Source organism: Rhinopithecus bieti, unplaced genomic scaffold (genome assembly GCF_001698545.2).
Source record: "Rhinopithecus bieti isolate Rb0 unplaced genomic scaffold, ASM169854v2 scaffold_41207, whole genome shotgun sequence".
NCBI lineage: Eukaryota > Metazoa > Chordata > Mammalia > Primates > Cercopithecidae > Rhinopithecus > Rhinopithecus bieti.
In genome coordinates this window covers 249,812-274,111 of record NW_016816890.1, presented here as the reverse complement: position 1 = coordinate 274,111, position 24,300 = coordinate 249,812, and the positions used below count along the sequence as shown (strand labels likewise).

Here is a 24,300-nt window from a genome sequence, read left to right as displayed (position 1 = left end):
CAAAATAAATTGTGGTATGTTTATCAACAGAATACAGCAGTAACAATGGATGAACTAATGGTACACACAATTTGTGGGTTAACCTTGTAGCTAATGTCAAGTAAAGAATCCACACAAACAAGTGCATAATGTATAAATCCATTTATATAAAGTTCAAAAACAGGCAAAATGAATCAAAGGTGATGGAAGTCAGAAAAACTGCTATGTTTGGGACGTAATGGCTGAGAAAAGGCAGGAATGAAGCTCTGAGGTGTTGCCGATATTCTACATCTTCACCTTGGCAGTTGTTACACAGGTGTTCACGACATAAATATCTATCAGACTGTATACACTTTTGTCCACTTTTTGAATGCATCGTATACTTCAGTAAAAGTTTACTAAAAAGTAAAAATAAAAAAGACGTTGTGCTTCTTGTTACCAAAATAAAACCATGGCAGATATTTTGGTAAATATTCAATTTTTTCCCATTTTCTACTGTTGCTGATGACAGGGATGGTATTCAGGTGAACACTTTGTTAATTTATAATATCATTTAGCTTTAGCCTGTGCAGCCAGTGCAGCTTCTTCACGCCACTTAGCTTTCTTTGCCAAGTTCCAACTTGTTAAGGATTCATGTCGTTCTACAGCCTGTTGGGGGGGGAAGAAATATATATAGTTATATATATAATATATATAAACTATAACTTTATATATTTATATATTTATACTTTTATATAATATAATCAAATTTTTATATTATATAAATTACTAAGTGTTATACTAAATTACAAATATATATACAAAATATATATTATATAAAACTATATATATTTATTATATCATATTTATATAGTTTTATATATTATATATATAACTGTTACTCTCTGGAAACTGGAAAAATTTGTATTTCAGATAGAAATACACAGGAGAGAATAGAATTAGAAGTTCTAACATATGTTAATAATGAGAAGAGAGAATAGACTGAATGGGTAAAGAGGCCATATTCAAAGTTATGATAGCATAGACTTTTTCAGAAATGAGGAAAGCTATAAGTCCTCAAACTGATAGACATACAAAGTCCTTAGGGAAATAAATAAAAATTTAATATATATTGATGGATACCTAGTATGCATCTCACGCTTGATATAGCCAAAATAGAGAGTTGATATATTTTGTTCTCCCTGCCTACCAGTCTTTCCCTAGCCATACACATCTCAATAAATGGCAGTATCATCCACCTACTTGCTCAAGTCAAAAAACCCAGGCCTTTTCACTCCTTTATTCCATTTTCTTTTCTGCTTCCACAGTGAATTCACCACAAAGTTCCATTCTTTTTACTTCCCCAAACTTATCTGAACTTGCTAACCTTTTCTCCATCTCTATCTGCCACAATTTCTTTAAGGTACATGCATTGTTATTAAAAATGAAAAATGAACTGGAGACGGGCAAGAGGGACAGTGGTGGGACCATTTAGAAGATATTACAATGAACCAGGCAATAGATGTATATTGGTATGTCAGGAGAGATATTGAGGAGTGCTCCAATTTGGCTATATTTTGAAAGTGGAGCCAATGGGGTTGCTGATGACTTATCCATGAGCAGCTAGAAAGATAGAGTTGACATCAACTGAGAGGAGGAAGACAGTACAGAAAACAGTGGCTCAGGGTTGTCTCGGGGAAGATCTAGAGTTCAACTCTTGACACACTAAGTTTGAGAGGTCCATTAGACCTCCAAAGGGAAATGTTAGATGAGCAACTGACTATATGAATTTGAAGTGTGGAAGGAAGATGTTAGCTGAAATACAAATTTGAGAGTTCTTGGAATGTAGAAGGTATTTAAATCCAGAAGACTTGGTAAGATCAAGGGAGTGGGTATAGATAGAGAATGGAAAGACTAAAGACTGATCCATGGGGCGATTCCACTGTTGTGAAGTCCAGGAGAATAGGAGAAACTGGCACAGTAAACTTGGAAGACGTGGCCAACAGACAACCTACGTGAGTGTGGTACCACGGAAACCAAGTGAAGAAAATGTTTCATAAAAGATAAATGATTTTCATTCCCAATGCTCTCACTTCAGAGCTTCTGAGGATTTTTATGGAAGGACAATGGCTAGTATGCATTCTCCAACAAAGGGTAAGTGAAAAATGCCACATTGGCCTATTCCAGTGTTTTTCATATATCCATTTATAACCAGCTATTTCCCTATGTGCCAAAAATATTCTTTTCTTGGTTGAAGAATGGGGAGACTGGCTACTGTGTGTCAGAATTCCTGCAGAGGGGTGACTTTGAGGTGTAGGTAGACCAAATTCCTTTATAATCCTGATATTCTCAACCTAGATGTATTTTCAGCAGCTCCAGTAGATTGAACTCAGATTGAGCAGAATCCAAGGGAAGGAAGATACTGATTCGGCAGAAGAAAATATTTGCTAATCAGCAGAATTGTCAACTGCCTCTCCAAAATGAAATGAGATTTATCAGCACCCAAGCATCCAAACATAGTGTCATATTGAGTCTAAATAAACAGTCTTCAAAGTAGGATAAGAACTACAATGTCCACTGAGGTCAACAAAGCAATAGGAACACATTTCATCTTTTCTTAAAAAGAAAAACTGCTAACATTTAATAGAAGAGTTGAGAAATAGAGAATCCCTATGTCAGAAGTTAGAGATATCTTGAGGAACCTGTGACCGTTCTATAATACAGAAAAATATAAAGGCACATCTCACTTTGTTGTGCTTTGCTTTATTGTGCCTTTCTTTCTTTCTTCTTTTTATTTAAATTGAAGGTTTGTGGCAGCCTTGCATGGAACAAATCTATAGGCTCCATTTTTCTAACAGCATGTGCTCACTTCGTGTCTCTCACATTTTGCTAAATTTTGCAATATTTCAAACTTTTTCATTTTCATGACATCTGTTACGGTCATGTGTAATCAGTGATTGCTGTTAGTACTACTGTACTTGTTTTAGGATGCCACAAGTTGTGCCCGTATAAAAGAGCAAACTTAATTGATAAACGTTGTATGTATTCTCATCACTTCACCCACCGGCCAGTCTCCCATTTCTCTACCTCTCCTTGGGCCTCCTTATTCCTTGAGATGCAACAATATTGAAATTAGGCCAATTAATAGCCCTATAATGGCCTCTACATGTTCAAGTAAAAGGAAGGGTTGTACATCTCTCACTTTAAAAAACTAGAAATGATTAAGCTTAGTGAAAAAAGGCATGTTGAAAACCAAGATAAGTCAAAAGCTTGGCGTCATGTGCCAAACAGTTGACCACGTTGTGAATGCAAAGGAAAAGTTATTGAAGAAAATTAAAAGTACTACTCCAGTGAACACCTAAATAAAGCAAAACAGCCTTATTACTGATATAATTTTTAGTGGTCTGGAAAGAAGATCAAACCAGCCACAGCATTCCTTTAAGCCAAAGCCTAATACAGAGCAAGGTCCTAACTGTCTTCAGTTCTGTGAAGGCTGAGAGAGGTGAGAAAGCAGCAGAAGACAAATTGGAAGCTAGCAGAGGTTGGTTCATGAGGCTGAAGGAAAGAAGCTCTCTTCACAATATAAAAGTGCATGGTGAAGCAGCAAGTGCTGATAGAGAAGCTACAGCAAGTCATCTAGAAGATCTATTATAGCTAACATCGTTGATGAAGGCTACGCTAAGAAACAGTTTTTCAATGAAGACAACATAGCCTCATATTGGAAGAAAATGCCATCTAGAACTTTCAGAGATAGAGAGAAGTCAATGTCTGGCTTTAAAGCTTCAAAGACAGGCTGACTCTCTTGTTAGGAGCTATTGGCAGCTGACGACTGGAAGCCAATACTCATTACCATTCTGAAAATCCTAGGACTCTTAAGAATTATGGTAAATCTACTTTGCCTGTGCCATGAATGGAACAATGAAGCCTGGGTGACAGCATATCTGCTTACATAGCTTTCTGAATACTTTAAGCTCACTGTTGAGACTTACTTCTCAGAAAAAAAAGGTTCCTTTCAAAATATTACTTCTCAGTGACAATGCACCTGGTCACTCAAAAGCACTTATGGATATTTACAAGGAGGTTAATGTGTTTTCATGACTGCTAACACAACATCCATTCTTCAGCCCATGGAAAAAGGTGTCATTTCAACTTTCAAGTCTTGTTATTTAAGAAACACATTTTGTAAGGCTATAGTTACCATAGATAGTGATTCCTCTGATGGATCTGAGCAAAGTAAATTGAAAACCTTCTGGAAAGGAGTCACCATTCTAGATGCCATTATGATTATGAATATTTGTGAATCATAGGAGGAGGTCAGCATTAATAGGAGTTCAGACAAAGCTGATTCCAATCCTCATAGATAACTTTGAGGGGTTCAAGGCTTCAGTGGAGGAAGTATGAGGAAGTAACTGCATATGTGATGGAAATAGCGATAGAACTGGAATTAATAGTGGAGCCTGAAGACAAAATTGAAGTGCTATAATCTCATGATAAAACTTTCACAAGATGAGTTGCTTCTTACAAATGAGCAAAGAAAGTGGTTTCTTGAGATGGAAACTACTGCTGGGGAAGATGTTGTGAGCATTGGTGAAATGAGAGCAAAGGATTTAGAATATTACATAAACTTAGTTAATAAAGTAGTGGCAGGGTTTGAGAGAACTGACTCCAATTCTTAAAGAAGTTCTACTGTGAGGAAATGCTGTTAAACAGCATTGCATGCTACATGGAAATCTTTCATGAAAGAAAGAGTCAACTGATACGGCAAACTTCATTGTCATCTTATTTTAAGAAATTGCCACAGCCACCCCAAACTTCAGCAACCACCATCCTGATCTGTCAGCAGCCATCAACATCAAAGCAAGACCTTCCACCAGCAAGACGATTACAACTCATTGTGTACTGTAAACATAACTTTTATATGCATTGGGAAACCAAAAAATTGGCATATCTCACTTTATTGTAATATTCACTTTATTGTGGTTGTCTGGAACTGAACCTACAATATCTCTGAGGTATGCCTGTTTTCATTCATTTCAATACTGTTAGAATAGATATTAATAAATAAGAATGGTTTCTTTTTTGGCCAGAAAATGACATGGCATCTTTAAATACTTACATGGATAATTTTGTAAGCTTAAACAAAGTCTCTAAACAATTTATGTGGTTTTGAATCCATTTGGTACAAAATTCAAAACTACTGTATCTTTCAATGATTTTGCAAGAATAAAATAGCTGAAGAACATCAGGGAGGGTAAGAAATTACTGGGCACATTTCAACAAAAGCTTTGGCATAGTTGGTGGATAAAATTAAGTATTAGCACCACCATTTAGTAATCACAGCTAAAGAGGCATTTCTTTTACTGGATCTGTGTACCAACAACATGTGGCATATTTTCAATTACAATATTATAACAAATATAAAATTGCAAAATTGTAGACAATAATAAAGCATTTCAATTATATTGTTATTACATGAAAATATGTTAATATATAATATGGTATATTACGTGTCATACATATTAATACAATTTTAGGGAAAATGTTTTTGTGTCATTCACAAACAAAGTACAATTTATTGGATGCATACGGTGGTTCATGCCTGTAATCCCAGGACTTTGAGAGGCCAAGGCAGGAGGATCGCTTTGAGCTTAGGAGTTTGAGGCCAGCCTGGGTAACACGGCAAAAACTAATTTCTACAAAAAATACAAAAAAATTAGCCAGGCGTGGTCATTCATACTTGTGGTCCCAGCTGCTTAGGAGACTGAGCCTGCAGAATCCCTTGAGCCTGGCAGGCAGAGGATGCAGGGAGCCAAGATCGTGCCACTGCACTCCAGCCTGGGTGAGAGTGAGACCCTGTCCTCCTCCACATCCCGCCACCCCCCCCCCCAAAAAAAGGAAAAGAAAACACAAGCAAAACACAATTTATGTAAATTAAAGAAAAAAGAGGTGGACAGACCAACTGTGTCAAATGCTGATAGGTCAATGAAGATGAGTGTATCATTGGTGACCTTGAAAACAGCAGTTTGGTGGAGGGTTTGAGGCACGAGCCTGATCAAACAGGGAATGAGACAGGAAATCAGAGATAGTGTATATAGACAGGTCTACTGAAAAGGTTTGCCACAGAGAAATGCAGCTATACCAAAAGAAGTTTTGTTTTTGGTTTTGAAGAGGGAAATAGAAACATTTCTATGTTTTGATAAAAAATGATACAGTAGAGAAGAAATTAATGATGAGCAAAGAAACCTGAGAATTCCTGGAATGAAATCCTTGAAAAGGCAAAATGGAATGGGATCCACAGCACAAGTAATAAGAGCTTCTAGATTGGAGCAAGGATCATTTATAATGGGCAGAAAAGCAAAATATACAGGATTATGTGTCATAAGACTGGAAACTGCTCCTTGGGCTGCTACAATTCTCTCAGTGAGATGGAAGGAAAGGTCATCAATGGGGAGGACTGTGGAAGTGTAAGGTCCGAGGAGACGGAAAGCATGGAATGGTCGGACGGCTAGACTTCTTTCCCTGTGTTTCAGAGGCATATGCACTTTCTTTTCTGCAAACTTGGCCTTTTTGTATCTTTTACCCATTTTTTTAAAAACAAAAGGTTGTTGCTGTTTTATTTAGTGGAGCTCCCTATAATTTAAGAAAATTAGCTCTTAGTTTGCGATCTATTTTGTATTTCTCCCAGTTTGTCATTTGTGTTTTTACTTTATTTATGGCACTTTTTTACCAAGCAGAATTTGAAATACATTTATATGATTAAATTTACCTATCTTTTCTTTTGTATAGCTTCTCAGTTTTGTTCTATATTTAGAAATGTCTGCCCAACTACTCTAAAGAACTCTCTCATATATTCTTTTGGTGATTTTAAGGCTTCGCATTTAATGTGAAAATCTTATATCCAACTGCAATTTATTTTATGTAGAAAGTATAATTGGAATGTCCCAATATCATTTCTCGACTAATTTATCTTTCTCCACTCATATACAGAGTCACTATTTCATATATTAAATCCTTATGTAGTGGGTTATTTATGTGATTTGGATTCAGTTCTATTAAGTTGCCTATGTGTATGTCAGTACTGCAGTTTTAATTATTGTTGTTGTTTTGTTTTATGTATTTTAGAGCTAGTCCTCCCTTAGAACTATTATTTTTAGTATTTCTTGTATATTTTGCTTATTTTTGTATATGAATTTTAGGCTCAGTTTGTCTACAAAACAAATCCTATTGCTATTTTTATTGCAGTCATGTCAACTTTACAGACTTAGAGAAGTTTGCTCTCTTTAAAATGTCAAGTCTTCCTATTCCAAATAAAAATTTCTTAGGTTATACCTTCTCTTGTGACCACTGGTAGTGTTTAAAAGTTGCCTTTATATAGATATTGCATGATTTTTAATTTCATTCTTACATGCCTTAGTTTTTTTGTTTGTCTGTTGCTATTTTAAGTAGGGTCCTTATTTCTGATCTTTCTTTTCACTGGGTTTTGAATAAAGAGGAGAGTGAAAACTTTTAAATCTTGTCACTATCTTGCTTAAAACTCTTCATTGGATTCCCCAATGTATTTTAAAAGCCCTGAACTATTTGCAGTGACCCACAGGCCTGATACTATCTGGACTCTCCCTGTTTCATACCATCTTCTCTTTGCTCATTATACTCCATCCACACTAGCTCCTTTTGTTTCTTAACACACCAGACCCTTTCTCATCTCTAAGCTTTGCACACGCTGTTCTTTCCTTCCCCCGGTCTTCTCATGGCTAGCTTATTCTCATCCTCTTCAGAGAGGACTGGCCTGACCACTGCATCAAAAATGGCATCTCCTAGAGTGTTACTATTTTATCATCCTGTTCCTTTCCTTCATTGCACTAAGAATTCCTCAGATCTTTTTAGTTTGTGTTTACTTGATCACTCTCCATTTTCCCTACTACAAAATACCTGTATTTTAATTCCATGATATTCTAATAATAAAATGCAGAGTGCCTGGCATGTCTCAGGTGCTCAGAAGTATTTAGTGTATTAATGATTGAAAATCAGTGTTTGCTGTCACACTTTTGGAGAAGAGGAAACAGCAATAACTAATGCTATACACAAAACTCAATATATTCTCAGTTGCTACTTTTTGTGTCAGATTCACACAGAGAAAAACCCTGGCTATTGATTTATAATAGAATTATATTTGAAATATGGAATTTTAATAGGAAATGAAAAAATCTTTCCTTCAATTCAAATCATATGTATCGAAAATAAAATGATGACATCAGTAGATCTCTAATATGCCAACTTGCTCATAAAATATATATTAAGTGTAATTGGTCTTAATGTCTCATTTGGAAACTTGTGATTACCATTAAAAAACATTAAAGTGCCATTATAAATGAATTATTAGAGGGTGATTCTAAGTACACAAATTGTCTAATTAATGTTTATCTTTTTGATGTAGCTGAGGCAATACACTAATCATCAAAATATTCCTAGAAACTAGAGAATCATCAATTTGGCAGGCAGTCATTTATTTAAGGTTAGGTTAAAAACAAAATATTATCAAAGTTATTTATTTACATGTTTGAGTGTTGTGTAAACATTAAAAAATTTCTCATTTGGTGAGAACAATTTCATAGCATAGATTTTTTTTCCCGGCTAATAGGAACGAAAAGACATTTATATAATATCAGTAGGCTTGTAAGTCCTAATTCCTGCGTGAAGTTAGTGGGCTCAGATATACTTGGGCACCTGAGGAGTAAAGGACAGAATCACAGAATTGGGCAGAATAGTAAATAGCTAAATATGCCCAGAGAGTGAGGTTTATGGAGCCAAGCAAACTATTACGAATGATATGTATGCACTATTGAAACGCAGTGTTCATAATCAAAAATGTTATAATCCAGGTCTAATGGCTTCAGTTGCAGGTGCCACGATGAGGAGGGGCACTGTTAAAATGGAGTGTGTTGAGAACAGCTCCAAGGTAGAAGGAAGTTGTTAGAGTGCTTAAAACTGAAGAAGCAAATACTCTTAAGGATGTGTTAGAAATGTCAAAACACTTGTGGGGCTGCTCTTTGTGGTAAAAAGTGACCAGTAGATGGAAGGATTTGGGGAGGCAGAAAACAAAATTAGAGGGTAGTCAGCTCTTAATTTCTCTCTAGAGGTATTAAACAGAAACCATACATTGGGAATGGCAAGGAAAGGGCTGACATACAGGATCCAGACAAACTAGATGACCTTGGCAATCACTTCCAACCTTTGCATTTCTAACTAGTTCATATGTCTGTGCAACAGCTAATTGAGTTCCTGATTTAATGAATGACCTAGTCTGGATAACCTTCAACGACAAAGTTCTCCGTCTTCTGCAGATTTTAAACAGGGTGTAAATTGTCTTGTTTTTGTTTTTAAGTTGAAACAAGCATTTGTCCTTCCCAGCCATATAGTGTTGATTTGTTGACTCAAATTTCCGTGAACGAATTTGTCTCCAGTATTTTATATATATATGACTTCAAGTCTCAAGGACAAAATTGTTCTTATATTAAAAGACAGCAGTAATCCTGAATCGAGAACAATGTCCATGACATTTCTTAAAATTTCCCCTTTGGTCTAAGGAGGTACTCACCGTTTTGGTGAGATACTCTTTTAAGGAGGTACTTAAAAAGAGGTACTCACCCTTTTGGAGGTACTCACCCTTTTAACTGACTTGCCCTTTTAAGGAGGTACTCACCCTTTTGGCTGACACTATCACAGCAAAGCAGGCGATAATTGTGAGGCCAATCATTATGTAACAAGCTTTCACTCGAGCTTTGTTTCTTGCAGTGACTATCACTTCTGGCCTAAACGAAGATGTGTATTTTGTTAAACATGTAAAAGTAATATGTTTTTCTGACAGGCATGATAGATAATTTGCCTTGTAAACATTCCAAAAAATTCCCTGAATGCAAACTGCATTCAGGGAAGACATTGAAATGCTCGCTGGTTATTTTTACCAATTTCAAATTAACAAGTATTTATTCAGATCTTAAACTAATGTTAACCATTATGAAACCACTGTATAGAATATTAGTTTCTAATTCCGTAAAATATAACTACTAAAGATGCTAACTTGCTCTCCATTGTTTTTATTCACTAAGTTGGGTAAAGGAAGAGTTAAAGCATATTTAGCCTCTTTGTTAAGTAGGCTTTGTTTTCCATTTGAACAGTTTTTTTTTTTAAACTCATTTTTATCACTTTGTTTTTTTCACTGGCCTCCCAGTCTCTTGTCCCTTCACATGCTACCCCAAAAAGACACTATTATCCAGTTCGTGAGAATGTCTGTTAGAAAAATATTTCCTTCATGGCTTTTGCAATAATTTTTTTAAAAAAGTGATCAAAATCACAATAATTTGCCAAAGAAAAAGATAAAAGAGACCTTCATTTTCATGTTATTATTATTCTGAAATTTGATATACTTAAATTTTAGATATTCTTATTCATTCATAGTTTTATGCATGTTGTCCAAGATTTTAATAATGCTACTTACAAAGTAGTGATACAAAAGCCATCATGCCTGTGGGACTTTTACGTTGAAAGAAACTTTAACAATTTTCAATAATATGAAGTGGCAGTTTATAAATATGCATAAAGAATTTCATTCATAAGAATATATTCATTGGCAGTCTTTCCTATCTATGTGAAGTTTAAATAGAGTGTAGTTACATTGAAAAAAAAAAATCCAGAAAGACAAAGTTGCATTTTCTTTTAAAAATAGAAAACTTTTTAACTTTTCCACTGGTTGAAAGACTGTAGAAAACTCCTATGTAGCCTACTTTCTTTAGATTTTAGGCAGAATGATGTAAGTTTTAAGATGTTAGTTGCAAACAGGTCCAATTAGTGAGTATGGAGAAATTATTAGATTATATTTGCTGCTAACTTTTGTTCCAGATGGAACCTAGAAGCTCTGATCTTTTTTACCCAGTCATTTGGCTTTAATCTATTATAACAAATTAGTTTAGCACTGAGAAAAATAAGACAAAGTACAGTTATTATTAAACATAATTAGTGTATGATACAAAAATTATAGGTCACTTGTTCATTATATGTCCATTAAAAGGTAAAAGCTGTTCACATTGTAAGTGTGACACTTAGTTTAACAGGAATCTCTCTCTTAAATAGTAATGCTTAAAAAATTATAGAAAATAATAAAATGAAAATACTCAAATACTTTTGTTTCCAATGCAAAACTGCAATGCTTTTATAGGCATCTTGTTCTTAGTGAAGTGTTCCTGCTTATAATACATCTTTTGACTATGATCTTGGGGAAATTAAATTATTTCTGTAAAATGAGTCTGTTCACACATACAGCTATGTTAAATACAATACTGGGCATAGGTTTTCTCGACAAACAATATACAATAATGTTGGTTCTTTACACTCTTGATTACTTGGTTAGGCCACTAGAAATAAAAATTCAAACCAATTGAGGGTAGTGGCTTATTTATTTTAATTATTTTTTACTTTTGTTTGGCATTTAATGTATTAAATTTTCAGGCATCAATTACAATTTGATAAACAGAGCTTATGATGATAAAGACTTTTGTGAGGCTAAGTTTTGCTTTCAGCTAAGTCTGTAGTTTGGAGTGTATAGATCTCGAGGAAATGTAATCTTAGAAAGTGCCTCTGTAGTTTAACAAATACTGAAAACGGATTCAAATGCAATGTTATTTCAAATTCCATGTTCATTTCTCATTTAGTGACTTGCTCCAATAAAAGAACGAAAATGCTTCAGAATTCATTATTGAATGTACATTTCCCGCCATGTTCTCCCACCCCACCCCCATCTATCTGAGATGTTTTGCTAACTGGTAAACTGCAATTGTTTATAAACAATAACATTGCAGGCACCATGTGAAAAACAGAAATATAGGCCCAGTTTCCATTATCCATTTTAATAGGCATTCATTACATTGTACAAATACACAGAATCTCTAAAACCCTTCTTTCACGTTATGGCTTTAGTATTTTTTTTTAAAGGTAGACTTAAAAAGTAGTAGATTGATTTTATTCTTAGTTTCTGTCCCTCTCTTTTTTACCCAATCCCTTGTAAAAATGCTGCAAAGGTTTTGGGCTTGGCAGAAACAGAAGCTTTGGAAAGATTTTTTTACAGGTTACATTTACTTGTTATTAGCATTTATTTTACAGGTTACATTACTCTAGAGGGGGAGTTATTAGCTTGGGTTTTATCTTCTGTCTTGGTGGGTTTAGCATGCTGAAGAGGCCCATGGTGCTGACACTCCCGCGCGTCCCACCCTGAGTAAACCCGGAGCCTAGAGGGCTGCAGAAACGCGTCCGCCAGGCGTCTCCTGCCCCAGAAGACGAGGCCGCACGGATGCGGCTTTTTTTCCAGAGACCCTGCCCCGCCCCGCCGCCCCGCAAGCCAAGATCAGGGAAACCCTTCCTTGGGTGGGGTAGGGGGGCGCCCCCGGCCAAAGCCTGGATTGCCGTCTGGCGTCCCCGCAGCCATCCGGATGCTCGCGAGGACCGTGGCCTGTTTGGTACAAGAGCCCCACTGCCTCCCCGTTCGGGGCTTGCTGGGGACCGGCAATCTGGGCGATGCTGGAAGTGTCCCCTGAGCCTCTCCGTTTTCACCCACCTTCTGCAATCTCCCTGAAAGCTTAGTTGACTCTTGACACACCGCACTGGAGGTGGGGTGTGTGTAGGTAAACTCCGTGTGTGGTGGGTGTTATTGCTAAGTGTTGGCACTGCTGCCGCTTTCGCTTCTAGGTGGCCGCAGTCGGAAGGTGGGTGACCCCGCACCCTTGCGGCCGGGGACCGACTCCCTTTCGCGCGGCGCTCGCCACACTTACGGGATCCAAGGCGGGATCTCCTCCATCGATTTGAAACGTCCGGTCCACAGCAGGATTTTCTTGTCGAACTGCGAAGGCCGGCGCTGCGCGGGAACTCGGTGAATCTCCCCTGCAGCGAAAGCAACCCAGATGGACGAGGGAACTGACTGACTGGCACGGAGGATCAGCGCGCCCTCAATCCGACTCCCGGGCCGGCCCCTCGCTGCCCTCCCGCAACCTCCCCGCTCCCAGGACCTCCCCGTCCGAGCCTTGGCTCACCGTGACCTTGGGGCCCAGAATTGCTGGGGGCCCCGCCGCTGGAGTAGCTGGGGAGACCCCGGGTTGGAAGAGCCTGTGCGGGCAGCCGCGTGGCCTCGAGAGACCCCCCGGGGCCGCAGCGGACTGTTAGCCCGCGGCCGAGGCGCAGTAGGCTCCCGACTGCCCTGAGCATGCTGCCCGCTTGTCCCGCGCCACACCCGCACCTCCGGACCCAGCCACAGGCGTTCTCCCCGCAGCTCTCCTTGTCCCGCCCTGCAGCGCCCCGGAGAGCCTGGGACGTGCAGCTGGAACCCCTGGCGCTCGCACACTCAGTTCGCTGTCCCCGTCTCCGCCCCCGGCCAGCGACCCGGGATCAGGGCGTCAAGCCCCTAGGGGCTGGTTCCTCAGGAAGTCAGCCAGCCTCCGTTTGAAACAGGCTCACCACCGCCTGAGACAGTGCGTGCAGCTCCTTTTGAATTCTTTGTATTGAGTAGAAATGTTTCCGCTAGGCGTTTAGCCTTTGAGTTCATCGTTTGTTCCCCAGGAGACTAAATCTAAATCCTCTCCTCCAGGAAGAGACAGCAATCCTCCAAGTGCAGGAAACTGAAGACATTTCCCAGTAAGTGTAAGGGCACTCCACGAACTTCCGGATGAGATTTCTTGAAGTTAGCTCCTCACTTCATCGTCTCCCACCCCCATACTTTTTTTTTCCTATGGAAAACAACCTCAGTTCCTCCAACTGTCTTTCTCTATCTTCTTCTTTTCAGAGACAGCCGCTGGCTCTGTCACTCAGGCTGGAGTGCAGTGGCATGCTAATAGCTCACTGTAACCTCGAACTCCTGGACTCAAGTAGTCCTACCGCCTTAGGCTCCAGAGTAGCTGGGGCTTTGGTCGTGCGCCACCAAGCTCCACTATTTTTTTTTTTTTTTTTAAGAGATAGGATCTCACTATGTTGCCCAGACTGTTCTCCAACTCCTGGTCTCAAGCTATCCGCTGGACTCTGCCTCCCAAAGCACCGGGATTACCGGCATGAGCCGCCATGCCAGCCTCCTACCTCTTCATCTCTTAACCCACAAACTCTCCACACTCTCTTCAATATGTGCCTTTCTTCTGTCACCTTCCACCATCTCCTCTACGCTACAAGGTAAAAGAATCTATTATTTTCAGGCATTGAATGGTAACAGGGATTCAGATTCAATGATGGGAGAGAAGCGTTGTACAAGCAATTTACTGATCTTGTTCCACAGACAACAGACCTCCTGCCAAGTCAAAGTGCTCATCAGCCCAGCACCAGGCCCAGCTCACCCTCCTCTCCTGTCACTGCCTGTGAGGTTCCCTCCTTATCTAGACACTGCTTTACCCTTGTTGGATTTCTAGATATTTTTCTTCCTAACTAGACTGTCAGGCTCTTGAAGGCAATAACTTTTCTGTAACTGCCAGCCCAGTTTTTTTTTTCTTTTTACATAACACTGTTAAACAAAAAAGGAGGGGTTAATAGCTCTGTGAAGACATGCATTTAGAGGAGCGCTTGCAGAGGGACCATGGGCTTTGCCTTCACACCTAAGTTTAAATCCCAGATTTGTGACTTAAAAGTTGCACAATCGTGAGCAGTAAATCATTTAAGTTATAAGGCTTGGTCTCTTTTGTAAAACCAGAATTCCTATCTTTTAGATTTATTCATGCAATGACTACCAATAACCAACTATGTGCCGGCTACTTCTCAGAGCTGAGGATAGAGCAGTGATAACATCAGGTAAGGATGAAGAAAAATAAAACCAGGTGAAAAAAAATAAGCAGGAGTAGAGTGAGAAGATATTAGAAAGCATGGTTAGCAAAGTCCCTCTAAATGTCCCTGGTGTGTAATAATACTTCAGAAAATAATGGTTTCTTTCCCTTCACATTGTTTAGTCCCAAAACACAAGGGTATTTTAACTTATGATATCTCCTCTGGGGAACTAGGAGCTCCCTGAGCTTCAGGATTTATTATTATATTCCCAAGATATAGCTGAAAACTTGGCACTTAGTAGATATTTAATAAGTATTTGTTAAATAAATGAATAGATGAATACAAGTCTTCAAAAACAGAATAGTCTGCACCTAGGCTAGTTTAAGAAAAGACGCGGCCAGGCACGGTGGCTCACGCCTGTAATCCCAGCACTTTGGGAGGCCGAGGCGGGAGGATCATGAGGTCAGGAGATCGAGACCATCCTGGCTAACACGGAAAAATCCCATCTCTACTGATAAAAAAATAAAATAAAATAAATAAAAATTAGCCTAGGCGTGGTGGCAGGTACCTGTAGTCAGGCTACTTGGGAGGCTGAGGCAGGAGAGTGGTGTGAACTGGGGAGGCAGAGCTTGCAGTGAGCCAAGATCACACCACTGCACTTCAGCCTGGGCTACAGAGCGAGACTCGGTCTCAAAAAAAAAAAAAAGACTGAGATGCTTGAGGACAATCTATGTCCTTGTAAGCTTCGTATGTCCAGTGTATCATGTTCCTTACCACATGGCAGTCTCCAAATAAATATTTATAAAATTCAACTGAATGAATTCCTGCCTGAGAAAGTATGTTGCCATAGCTAATATTGTTCTTCCATTATTAAATGTGTTTTTTTCTATTAGTATTTTATTTGTCTTCACATCACTGAGAGGGAGTATCCATAGAGCTAGAGAAAGCCACCTCTGAGAAACAACCAATTGTTAATAATTCACTAAGAAATATTAAACAAGGGAAATATGTTTATTTCCCTGGAGGGAATCAAATGTCATACATACACACAAGGTTTCTATTTCGAGCTTCTCCAGTATTGCAGAACTACAGGTCAACAGAATAAGCTCAAGTCATGAGAGAAAGAACAATTTGCTGTTCTCTGTCCCTGACAGGATTAAAATATCACTATTTGGCAGTGGTCTTCATAAAATAAATTGCTTAAAGCTGCATTAGAGATTTTTTTCAGTTCTATAATTAGAACAAATTTTAAAAAATTTGAATAAATTTTAATATAATAATGCATGAATTATATTCCTTTATTTCTTTTTCTAACGAGGACAGCACATTTTTATTTTATTTATTTTATTTTTCGAGATGGAGTTTCCCTCTGTTGCCCAGGCTGGAGTGCCGTGGTGTGATCTCGGCTCACTGCAACCTCTGCCTCCTGGGTTCAAGTGATTCTCCTGCTTCAGCCTACCACTAAATGGGATTACAGGCGCCTGCCACCACACCCGGCTAATTTTTGTTGTTTTTTAGCAGAGACAGGGTTTCACCATGTTGGCCAGGCTGGTCTCAAACTCCTGACCTCAGGTGATCTGCTTGCCTCTGCCTCCCGAAGTGCTGGGGTTACAGGCATGAGCCACCATGCCTAGCCAGCACATTTATTCACTAAACAAATATTGATTGAGTGCTTCCTATGTGCTGGATACTGTTTTATTCCTGAGGTTATAGCAGGTAACCAAACAAAAATCTCTGTCCATTACAGAGCTTATTAATCCATGTGGTTTTAGTTTACTCACTCTGTTCTATATTATTTTTCATTTCAAAGGTTCATGTAATTTGCAGTTTGTTTGAACATATGATTGTCAGTATTGTTCCTTCAAGCCTTGTTTTTGATTAGAATGGCTCACGTGTTCATTTTCTATAGCTAATTTAGTTACTTCTTAAGATACACTGTTATAACTAGGACTAGATTTTAAATAAAGTAATTCCATAAACACTGGACAGTGTGGGTAATTTTTTTTTCTTAATTGGAAACTGTGTGCTTCTTGCTGGACTAAGGCAGAGGATGCAGAGATAAAGCTGTAGTGCTGCTCCTGAGGAGTTCTCAGTCTATCTGGGATGAGGTTCCCTCATCAGGAAATGACTTGCTCCCAAAGGAAGGCCTGAGAGGGACTTTAACTAACTTGTTTTTCAATCCCCTGCTAGTCTTTCTAGAGGGAAAGTGCTAAAGTGACAGTTTATCTCTAGACTCAGCTCACAGGGGTTTCCAGTGCTTGGGGTAACCTTATTAAGTGGGTGGTCCAAATGACGGCCTGATTGTTCATTAGGCACGAAGCATATGCTTAGGACACTAACAACAGAAAAGGCACCGAAAACATGAGGGAGCGTTTTAAAAATTATTCTGAAATTTAGAATTAAAACAACAACAACAACAACAAAAACCAAAACAAACAAAACAAAACAAAACAAACCTCATAGGAGCACCAGAAATGTGTAAAGTGTCCTCACACTTGTTTTCTGGGTTGATGAAGGCCGTAGCATTTTCAGCACTGAGGATGCCAAAGGTCTTAATTTGGCCTAGGTTCTTAGGGTCAGAGCTGATGATAGCATCAGAACTTATTCTAGTTGTGATCTTTTTTTTTAAAAAAACAACCATAAATCAGATCATCTATTTATCCTGACAAAACATTCCAGTGGTTCCAAGCACATTGTGCTTAGAATAAAATGGAAACTCTTTACCAGGGTCTATAGGGCCCTGTATGACTCGGACCTGCCTACCTTTTCAAGCTCAACTCCAGCCACTCTCTCTTTTCTATATGGTCCAGTCACACAGGTCTCCTTTGACTTTCTCAAATGGGGAAAGCTTGCTGTCATGTCAGGGTGTTTTCATTTCCTTTCATCTCACATGCTCACCTCTTCCTCATTTTTTTTTTTTTGAGATGGAGTCTCGCTCTGTTGCCCAGGCTGCAGTGCAGTGGCGTAGTCTCGGCTCACTGCAACCTCTGCCTTCCAGGTTCAAACAATCCTCCTGCGTCAGCCTCCCGTGTAGCTGGGACTACAGGTGCGCCCAGCTAATTTTGTATTTTTAGTAGAGACGGAGTTTCACTATGTTGGCCAGGATGGTCTCAATCTCCTGATCTCGTGATCCGCCCACCTCCGCCTCCCAAAGTGCTGGCATTACAGGCGTGTGCCACCGCGCCCGGCCATCTTCCTCATTTTTTAGGTCTCAGTATAGCTGTCACCACCTCCTAGAGGCCTTTCCTGTCCAAGCTAGCGAAAGTTGCCCTACCCCTCCTCCCACCCTCTATTTCATTACCATGTTTTCTCCTTGGCAATTGCCAATCTCTGTGTGTTTGCATACATGCTTTGTCTCGGAATGCAATCTCCATGACCAGGGGAACCCTGATGGTCTCGGGGCGTCACTATATGATGGTCAGGATATAGCACAGTACCTAGCACACTTACAGATTCTCAAATATGTATGGGATAAAGGAATGGATGGATGACAGATATTGCCTGATCTCATTCCAACAGAGCTCTCAAAAAAGAAGCATATTTTTAATTGTGTCCATTTTTGTCTTTTCCTGTTTATACCTCAGCTCTTGGTGGTCTGGCTTTTTACCCTGTAGTTCTGCTCAAAATGAGATGTCAAGCAAGACCAATGAGCTCTACTTACAGGCCTTCATGTTACTCCTCTTGATTCCCAGTTTTACTTTTGTAGTTCAGTCTTTTATTATCTCTCAACAATCCTATTATAATGACCTCCAAAGTATTTTCCCCACTGCTGGTTAATTCTTTCTCCAATCCTTCCTTTGCATAGCCTACAGAGAGCTTTCTAAAACATGGTTGTAATCACGCAAAACTTTCATGGTGCCAAGCTCTTCCCTATTCTTTCTCTAACCCTTACTCTCAAATCTCTATCCACAGAATACAAAAACAGCCCTGAGGCCAGGCATAGGGGCTCACACCTGTAATCCCAACACTTTGAGAGGCCGAGGCAGGAAGACTGCTTGAGCCCAGGAGTTCCAGACCAGCCTAGGCGATATAATGAGACCTCGTCTCTACACAAAATTAACAAATAAGCTGGGCATGGCGGTGCATGCCTGTAGTCCCAGCTACTCAGGAGGCTGAGGTGGGGGGATTGCTTGAGCCTGGGAGGCAGAGGTTGCAGTGAGCCAAGATCGCACCACTCCACTCTAGCCTGGGTGACAGAGTGAGACCCTGTCTCAACAAAACAAAACAAAACAAAACAAAACAGAAAAACAGCCCTGAAAAAAATCACAATGATTCTGGGAGGGTTCTTCCAAAGTGTGCTTTGATACTTTGCATGGTCTGATTCAAATTCTCTGTCCTTGTTATATCCCCAGACACAAAATATCACTAACCACAGGAAGGTAGGTCACATTTAATTACTCTGTGGTACTAATAGTGATGTACAGCAGCTATCAACTAACATAACAATTTAGTTCTGGCTTGGAGGGCTGGGGTAAAAATTGTGTGTGTGACCAGTGCTCACTAGGGGATGACTGAGTTGGTTGAGTTGCTTGTTGTCCCATGGTTTTAAACATTAGTCTGAGAAATACATTCAGGAGAAAGGAGGTTTGATTAACTACTCCTGCAGATAAGAACTGTTCAAAGCCTTTCATATTTTCAATAATACAAAGCTTTTGTTTTAGAAGTTGCAAATCTGAAATACATGCACATTGGAACAGGACAGCAAAAAAGCGTAAGTCCATTTGCAAGGGCTATGTCACTCCCATTCTTTAGCAGAAAGGTTATGTTTGTCTAGTTATGTAGTCTAGTTCAGTAGCTATCAAGACTCTCTTATATATGTCAGATTGTGTGCAATCCCTAATCACTTTATGGTGAAGTAGCCTCTGGACTCAATGATTAATTTCAAACTCTTAAGCTCTGAGTAACAATTTTACATGACAAAGTTAGCATTTTACCATTCCAAGAAAGTAAATCTGCTACAGGCTTTCCACCCTTAATCCACAATAATGACTACATGGTTCAAATCTGCATGCTTGAATAGAATTTTCTTTTTCTCTTTTCTTTGAGATGGAGTCTTGCCCTTGTTGCCCGGGCTGGAGTGCAGTGGCGCAATGTCAGCTCACTGCAACCTCTGCCTCCCAGATTCAAGCGATTCTCCTGCCTTGGCCTCCCAAGTAGCTGGGATTACAGGCCTGCGCCACCACACCTGGCTAATTTTTTTTTTTTTTTTTTTTTTTAGTAGAGACGGGGTTTCTCCATCTTGGTCAGGCTGGTGTTGAATTCCCGACCTCAGGTGATCCACCTGCCTAAGCCTCCCAAAGTGCTGTGATTACAGGTGTGAGCCACCACGCCCCACCTGGATAGAATTTTCTGATGACTTGCTAGTGCTTCTCCAGCTCCTTCTTCATCCTATACCACCCCCTCATAAACATAGGTGTAAGCAAAATTAATCACACTCATAATAGATACACAATGTAATTTCCTACCTATGTAGTTACAGTAAAAGAATGGTTGTTCTCTCCTAATCACCATGAATGATGCCACCTCAGATTATCTTAAGACAACTACCCCTTATCCTACATGCATTGGTATAATTCCTCTTTAATTACTGTAAACCACTTGGCTCTCTCTTGGATTATAAGGCCATGTTCTCTTCGAAATTGGAAACCAACCTATTTGAACATTCTGCCTATTCAGGGGTAAAAATCAGCTCATCAAAATAATTTTTTTCCCTGTTCCAAATCTTTTTATTTGAGACTACTCTTACTGATTTCCAATTTGCAGTGTAACTTTTTTTCTTGTTATACCACTATCTACAAATACTAACTTAATAGTTTATCATCATGATAACTAAAATTTACCATAAAATTTGTTAAAGATAATTGGCAAGGAACTGTTACCAAAAATCATTTAATTATCAGTGCTCTCTAACAAGACCTCTGTGCTGGGTTAAAGTACCAAAATTTAGGGAAGTTTTTCAAAATTGAAACTGGGTAACGTAAGGTACAGAATGTTTTAGAGATTAAAAATCAGCTATTATATTTTGCTCATTCAAATGCAAAGTGTCAAACGTTTACTCTCAGAGGCCTAGCACTGTACGTATCTAGCCAAAAATCTATCTATACTATGCTATCCAAAAATCAAACCCTAAACATCGAAACAGCTGCCTCCTTGAATTTATACTTAATTATTTTTGGAATGTCAGTGTCTACTTTGACTACATAATAACTCCAAAGAGAAATAATTCATGGCACCTACAGAATGAGGTGTATTAATTCAATAATGAAGCTCTGCTAAAATCATGCAAAAATTTTTGATGGTGATGGAAACTCTTGTACTTCAGCATCTTTATTTCTATTACTACCATTATGTTCTGAATTTGAAGTGTTTCCAACGTTTTTCTAATAGTCACCTAAAACCTTCAAAGCTAGTTCCTAAAAAGCTAGACTGCTCTAAAAGACTCCTTAAAGAAGTGTTTGAAGCACTTGCTAGTTGTATAAGTGCTTTATTTAAAAATTGAATTGTAAGGTCGCTTTTATATATGCTATCATAATTGCTTTCATAAAATAAATTTAGTTATGTATAAGTGAAAAATGTCATGCCTCGTAGAGTAATTGGTTGCATTAAGTACAAGATGAATCTCTATCACAATGTACAAATGCACAAAAACATACAAAGAGTATACAAAGGAGAAAAATATAAAATTTTAGGGAAAGACTAAAATGTAAATTACATAATGAAATACATTAAAAATGTTAGTAGTAGTCACTAAATACAAACTATGGCTATTATAATAATTGTAGAATATCAGGCTATATGAGGAGGCTCAATAAATGACACCTCTGTTTCCCGTCAATTTTAAAGCAGTTGAGATATAAAAGAATAGTCTGCTAATAGCAAAGCAAAGTTTACCTTTATTATTCATAAAGTTGATGGAAAGATATGGCATCTGCAGTCAAGTAGCCTTCCTAGTACTGAGCCCTAGAATGACATTGACTGACTTATGAAGTCCTAGACTACTTGGACCTGCAGACCCCCCAACCATGCCAGAGTCTACTTTATGAAATGAATGGCATAAGGAATAGACCAGAATGTGTCATTCCTCTTTGCAGGCAGCAAGATTCATAGAAGGGACTGGGCCAAGTAGGCTCAGTTTTGTTTTCTTCCCTCAACTTCAACAATCACTAGGAGACTTCCCTAGGGTGAGATCACAATGTTCTAACATTGTTTTCATTATTCAACAAATGTTTCTAACAAATGTTTTCATTATTCAACAATGTCTGTGAAATGTATCTATATTACTACTGTTGCACTAATACATTCATTTTACATGCTCTGTAGTCTCCTATTTTTTTTTATACATTGCTTGCCTATTCTGTTTTTCAATTTTTTACTATTGTAAAAGATGTTTCAATGAGCGTTCTTGACAAATTTCATCGGGTACACGTGCAATAGTTTGTTCTGGGGTATTTACCTAGAAGTGGAATTTCTGAATGGAAGTGAATGAAAATCTTTATTGTATTCATTATAGATGAAAAGTAGGACTTGATAGAGCATGACAATAAAGCAACTTTATTCTCCTAACTCCCCTGCACCCACTCCTCATGCTATTCCTTAAAGTCCATTCTGTGGACTATTTGTTCTCTGCCGCTTGGATGAAATATTTTGCAGGTTTTAAACATTTTAGTACTTTTAGAATCCATTAGTCATTTTTAGTGATAAGAACAATCTCCATTATCCCTGCCTACTCATAAATGGGGAAAAAAGAATAATCTCCATTTTTAGAAATTAAATATCTAAATCAGTCCAATACTAGATGTTATGAAGCTTATTTATTTAAATTAAAATATTTATTTATCTCTTCTCCTTTTACCTTTCTAAAAAATTTATTTCAATAGTTTTGGGAAACAGGTGGTGTTTGGTTACATGGAAAAGTTTTTTAGTGGTGATTGCTGAGATTTTTGTGCACCCGTCACCCAAGCACTGTACACTGTAGCACATGTGTAGTCTTTTATCCATCAGCTCCTCCCAATCTTCCTCCTGAGTCTCCAAAGTCCATTATGTCATTCTCATGCCTTTGTGTCCTCATAGCTTAGCTTCCACTTATGAGTGAGAACATGCAATATTTGGTTTACCATTCCTGAGTTCCTTTATTTAGAGTAATGGTCTCCAGCTCCATCCAGGTTGCTGTGAGTGCCATTATTCCTTCCTTTTTATGGCTGAGCAGTATTACATGGTATATATATATACTATACATATATATTTTTTAAAAAAACATTTTCTTTATGTTGATTGATGGGCGTTTAGGCCAGTTCCACATTTTTGCAATTGCCAATTGTTCTGCTATAAACATGTATGTGCAAATATCTTTTCCATATAATGACTACTTATCCTCTGGGTAGATACCCAGTAGTGGGATTGGATCAAATGGTAGTTCTATTTTTAGTTCTTTAAGGAATCTCCATCCTGTTTTCCACTGTAGTTGTACTAGTTTACATTCTCACCAGTAGTGTAAAAGTGTTCCCCTTTCACCATGTCCACACCAACATCTATTATTTTTTGATTTTTAAATTATGGTCATTCTTGCAGGAGTAAGGTGGTATCTCATTGTGGCTTTAATATGCATTTCCCTGACAACTAGTGATACTGAGCATTTAAAAAATATATTTGTTGGCCATTTGTATAACTTCTTTTGAGACTTTTCTGTTCAAGTCCTTTGCCCACTTTTTGTTGAGATTTTTTTTTCTTGCTGATCTGTTAGACAAATCAAACACCAGGGTTTGATTTAGCTCGGAAGCTCTAGCATTTCACATAATTTCCTTCCATGAAGGCCATAGCTATGATCAGCATGGAGCAACTGACGCTTTGTTCCAGGAAACTAACTTTATATGATGCATACATTTCGAATGAAGAGTTTTAAAGACTTTGAAATTGTAATTTTTATTTCATTTATATGTTGAAAATGCAAGTATATCTTTAGCATCAAAGAAACACTTGAATTTAGTACTGAATACAAAGAGTTAAGCTGGGAAAATCAGATGACATTTAGTGTTTATTATAACAACCAGTGAGCCGGGACACACATTATGAAAGATACTTGAAATGCTGAAATAATTTTTCTTGTTGCTTGTACCAGGGGTTGAATATTGTAACACTGGAAAATGTTTAATGAATGAATAAGTAGTGAAAAAGTTAAGAATATTTAATGATTTTTTTTTTTTTTTTGAGACGAAATCTCGCTCTGTTGCCCAGGCTGGAGTGCAGTGGCTCACTCTCGGCTCACTGCAAGCTCCGCCTCCGGGTTCACGCCATTCTGCTTGCCTCAGCCTCCCGAGTAGCTGGGACTATAGGCGCCCGCCACCACGCCTGGCTAATTTTTTTTTTTTTTTGTATTTTTAGTGGAGATGGGGTTTCACTGCGTTAGTCAGGATGGTCTTGATCTGATCTCGTGATCCGCCAGCCTTGGCCTCCCAAAGTGCTGGGATTACAGGCGTGAGGCTTGGCACCCGGCAATGATGATTTTATTCGTATGCATTATAATATTTGGAAGAAAGGACAATTTTTTTTTTTTTTTTTTTTTTT

The 24,300-nt window shown here is 38.5% G+C and overlaps 1 protein-coding gene across 1 annotated transcript; it reads right to left on the bottom strand.

Annotated features, from left to right (window-relative positions):
* Window positions 1–126: 126 nt before the first annotated feature.
* On the bottom strand, window positions 127–13,659 carry FAM162B (family with sequence similarity 162 member B). The gene is made up of 4 exons (XM_017855451.1): window positions 13,035–13,659; window positions 12,777–12,885; window positions 9,659–9,767; window positions 127–627 (listed from the first exon to the last, which is right to left on the bottom strand). The coding sequence occupies exons 1-4, from the start codon at window positions 13,204–13,206 to the stop codon at window positions 529–531; spliced, it is 489 nt and encodes a 162-aa protein (XP_017710940.1). The 5' UTR covers window positions 13,207–13,659; the 3' UTR covers window positions 127–528.
* Between the last annotated feature and the right edge of the window lie 10,641 nt (window positions 13,660–24,300).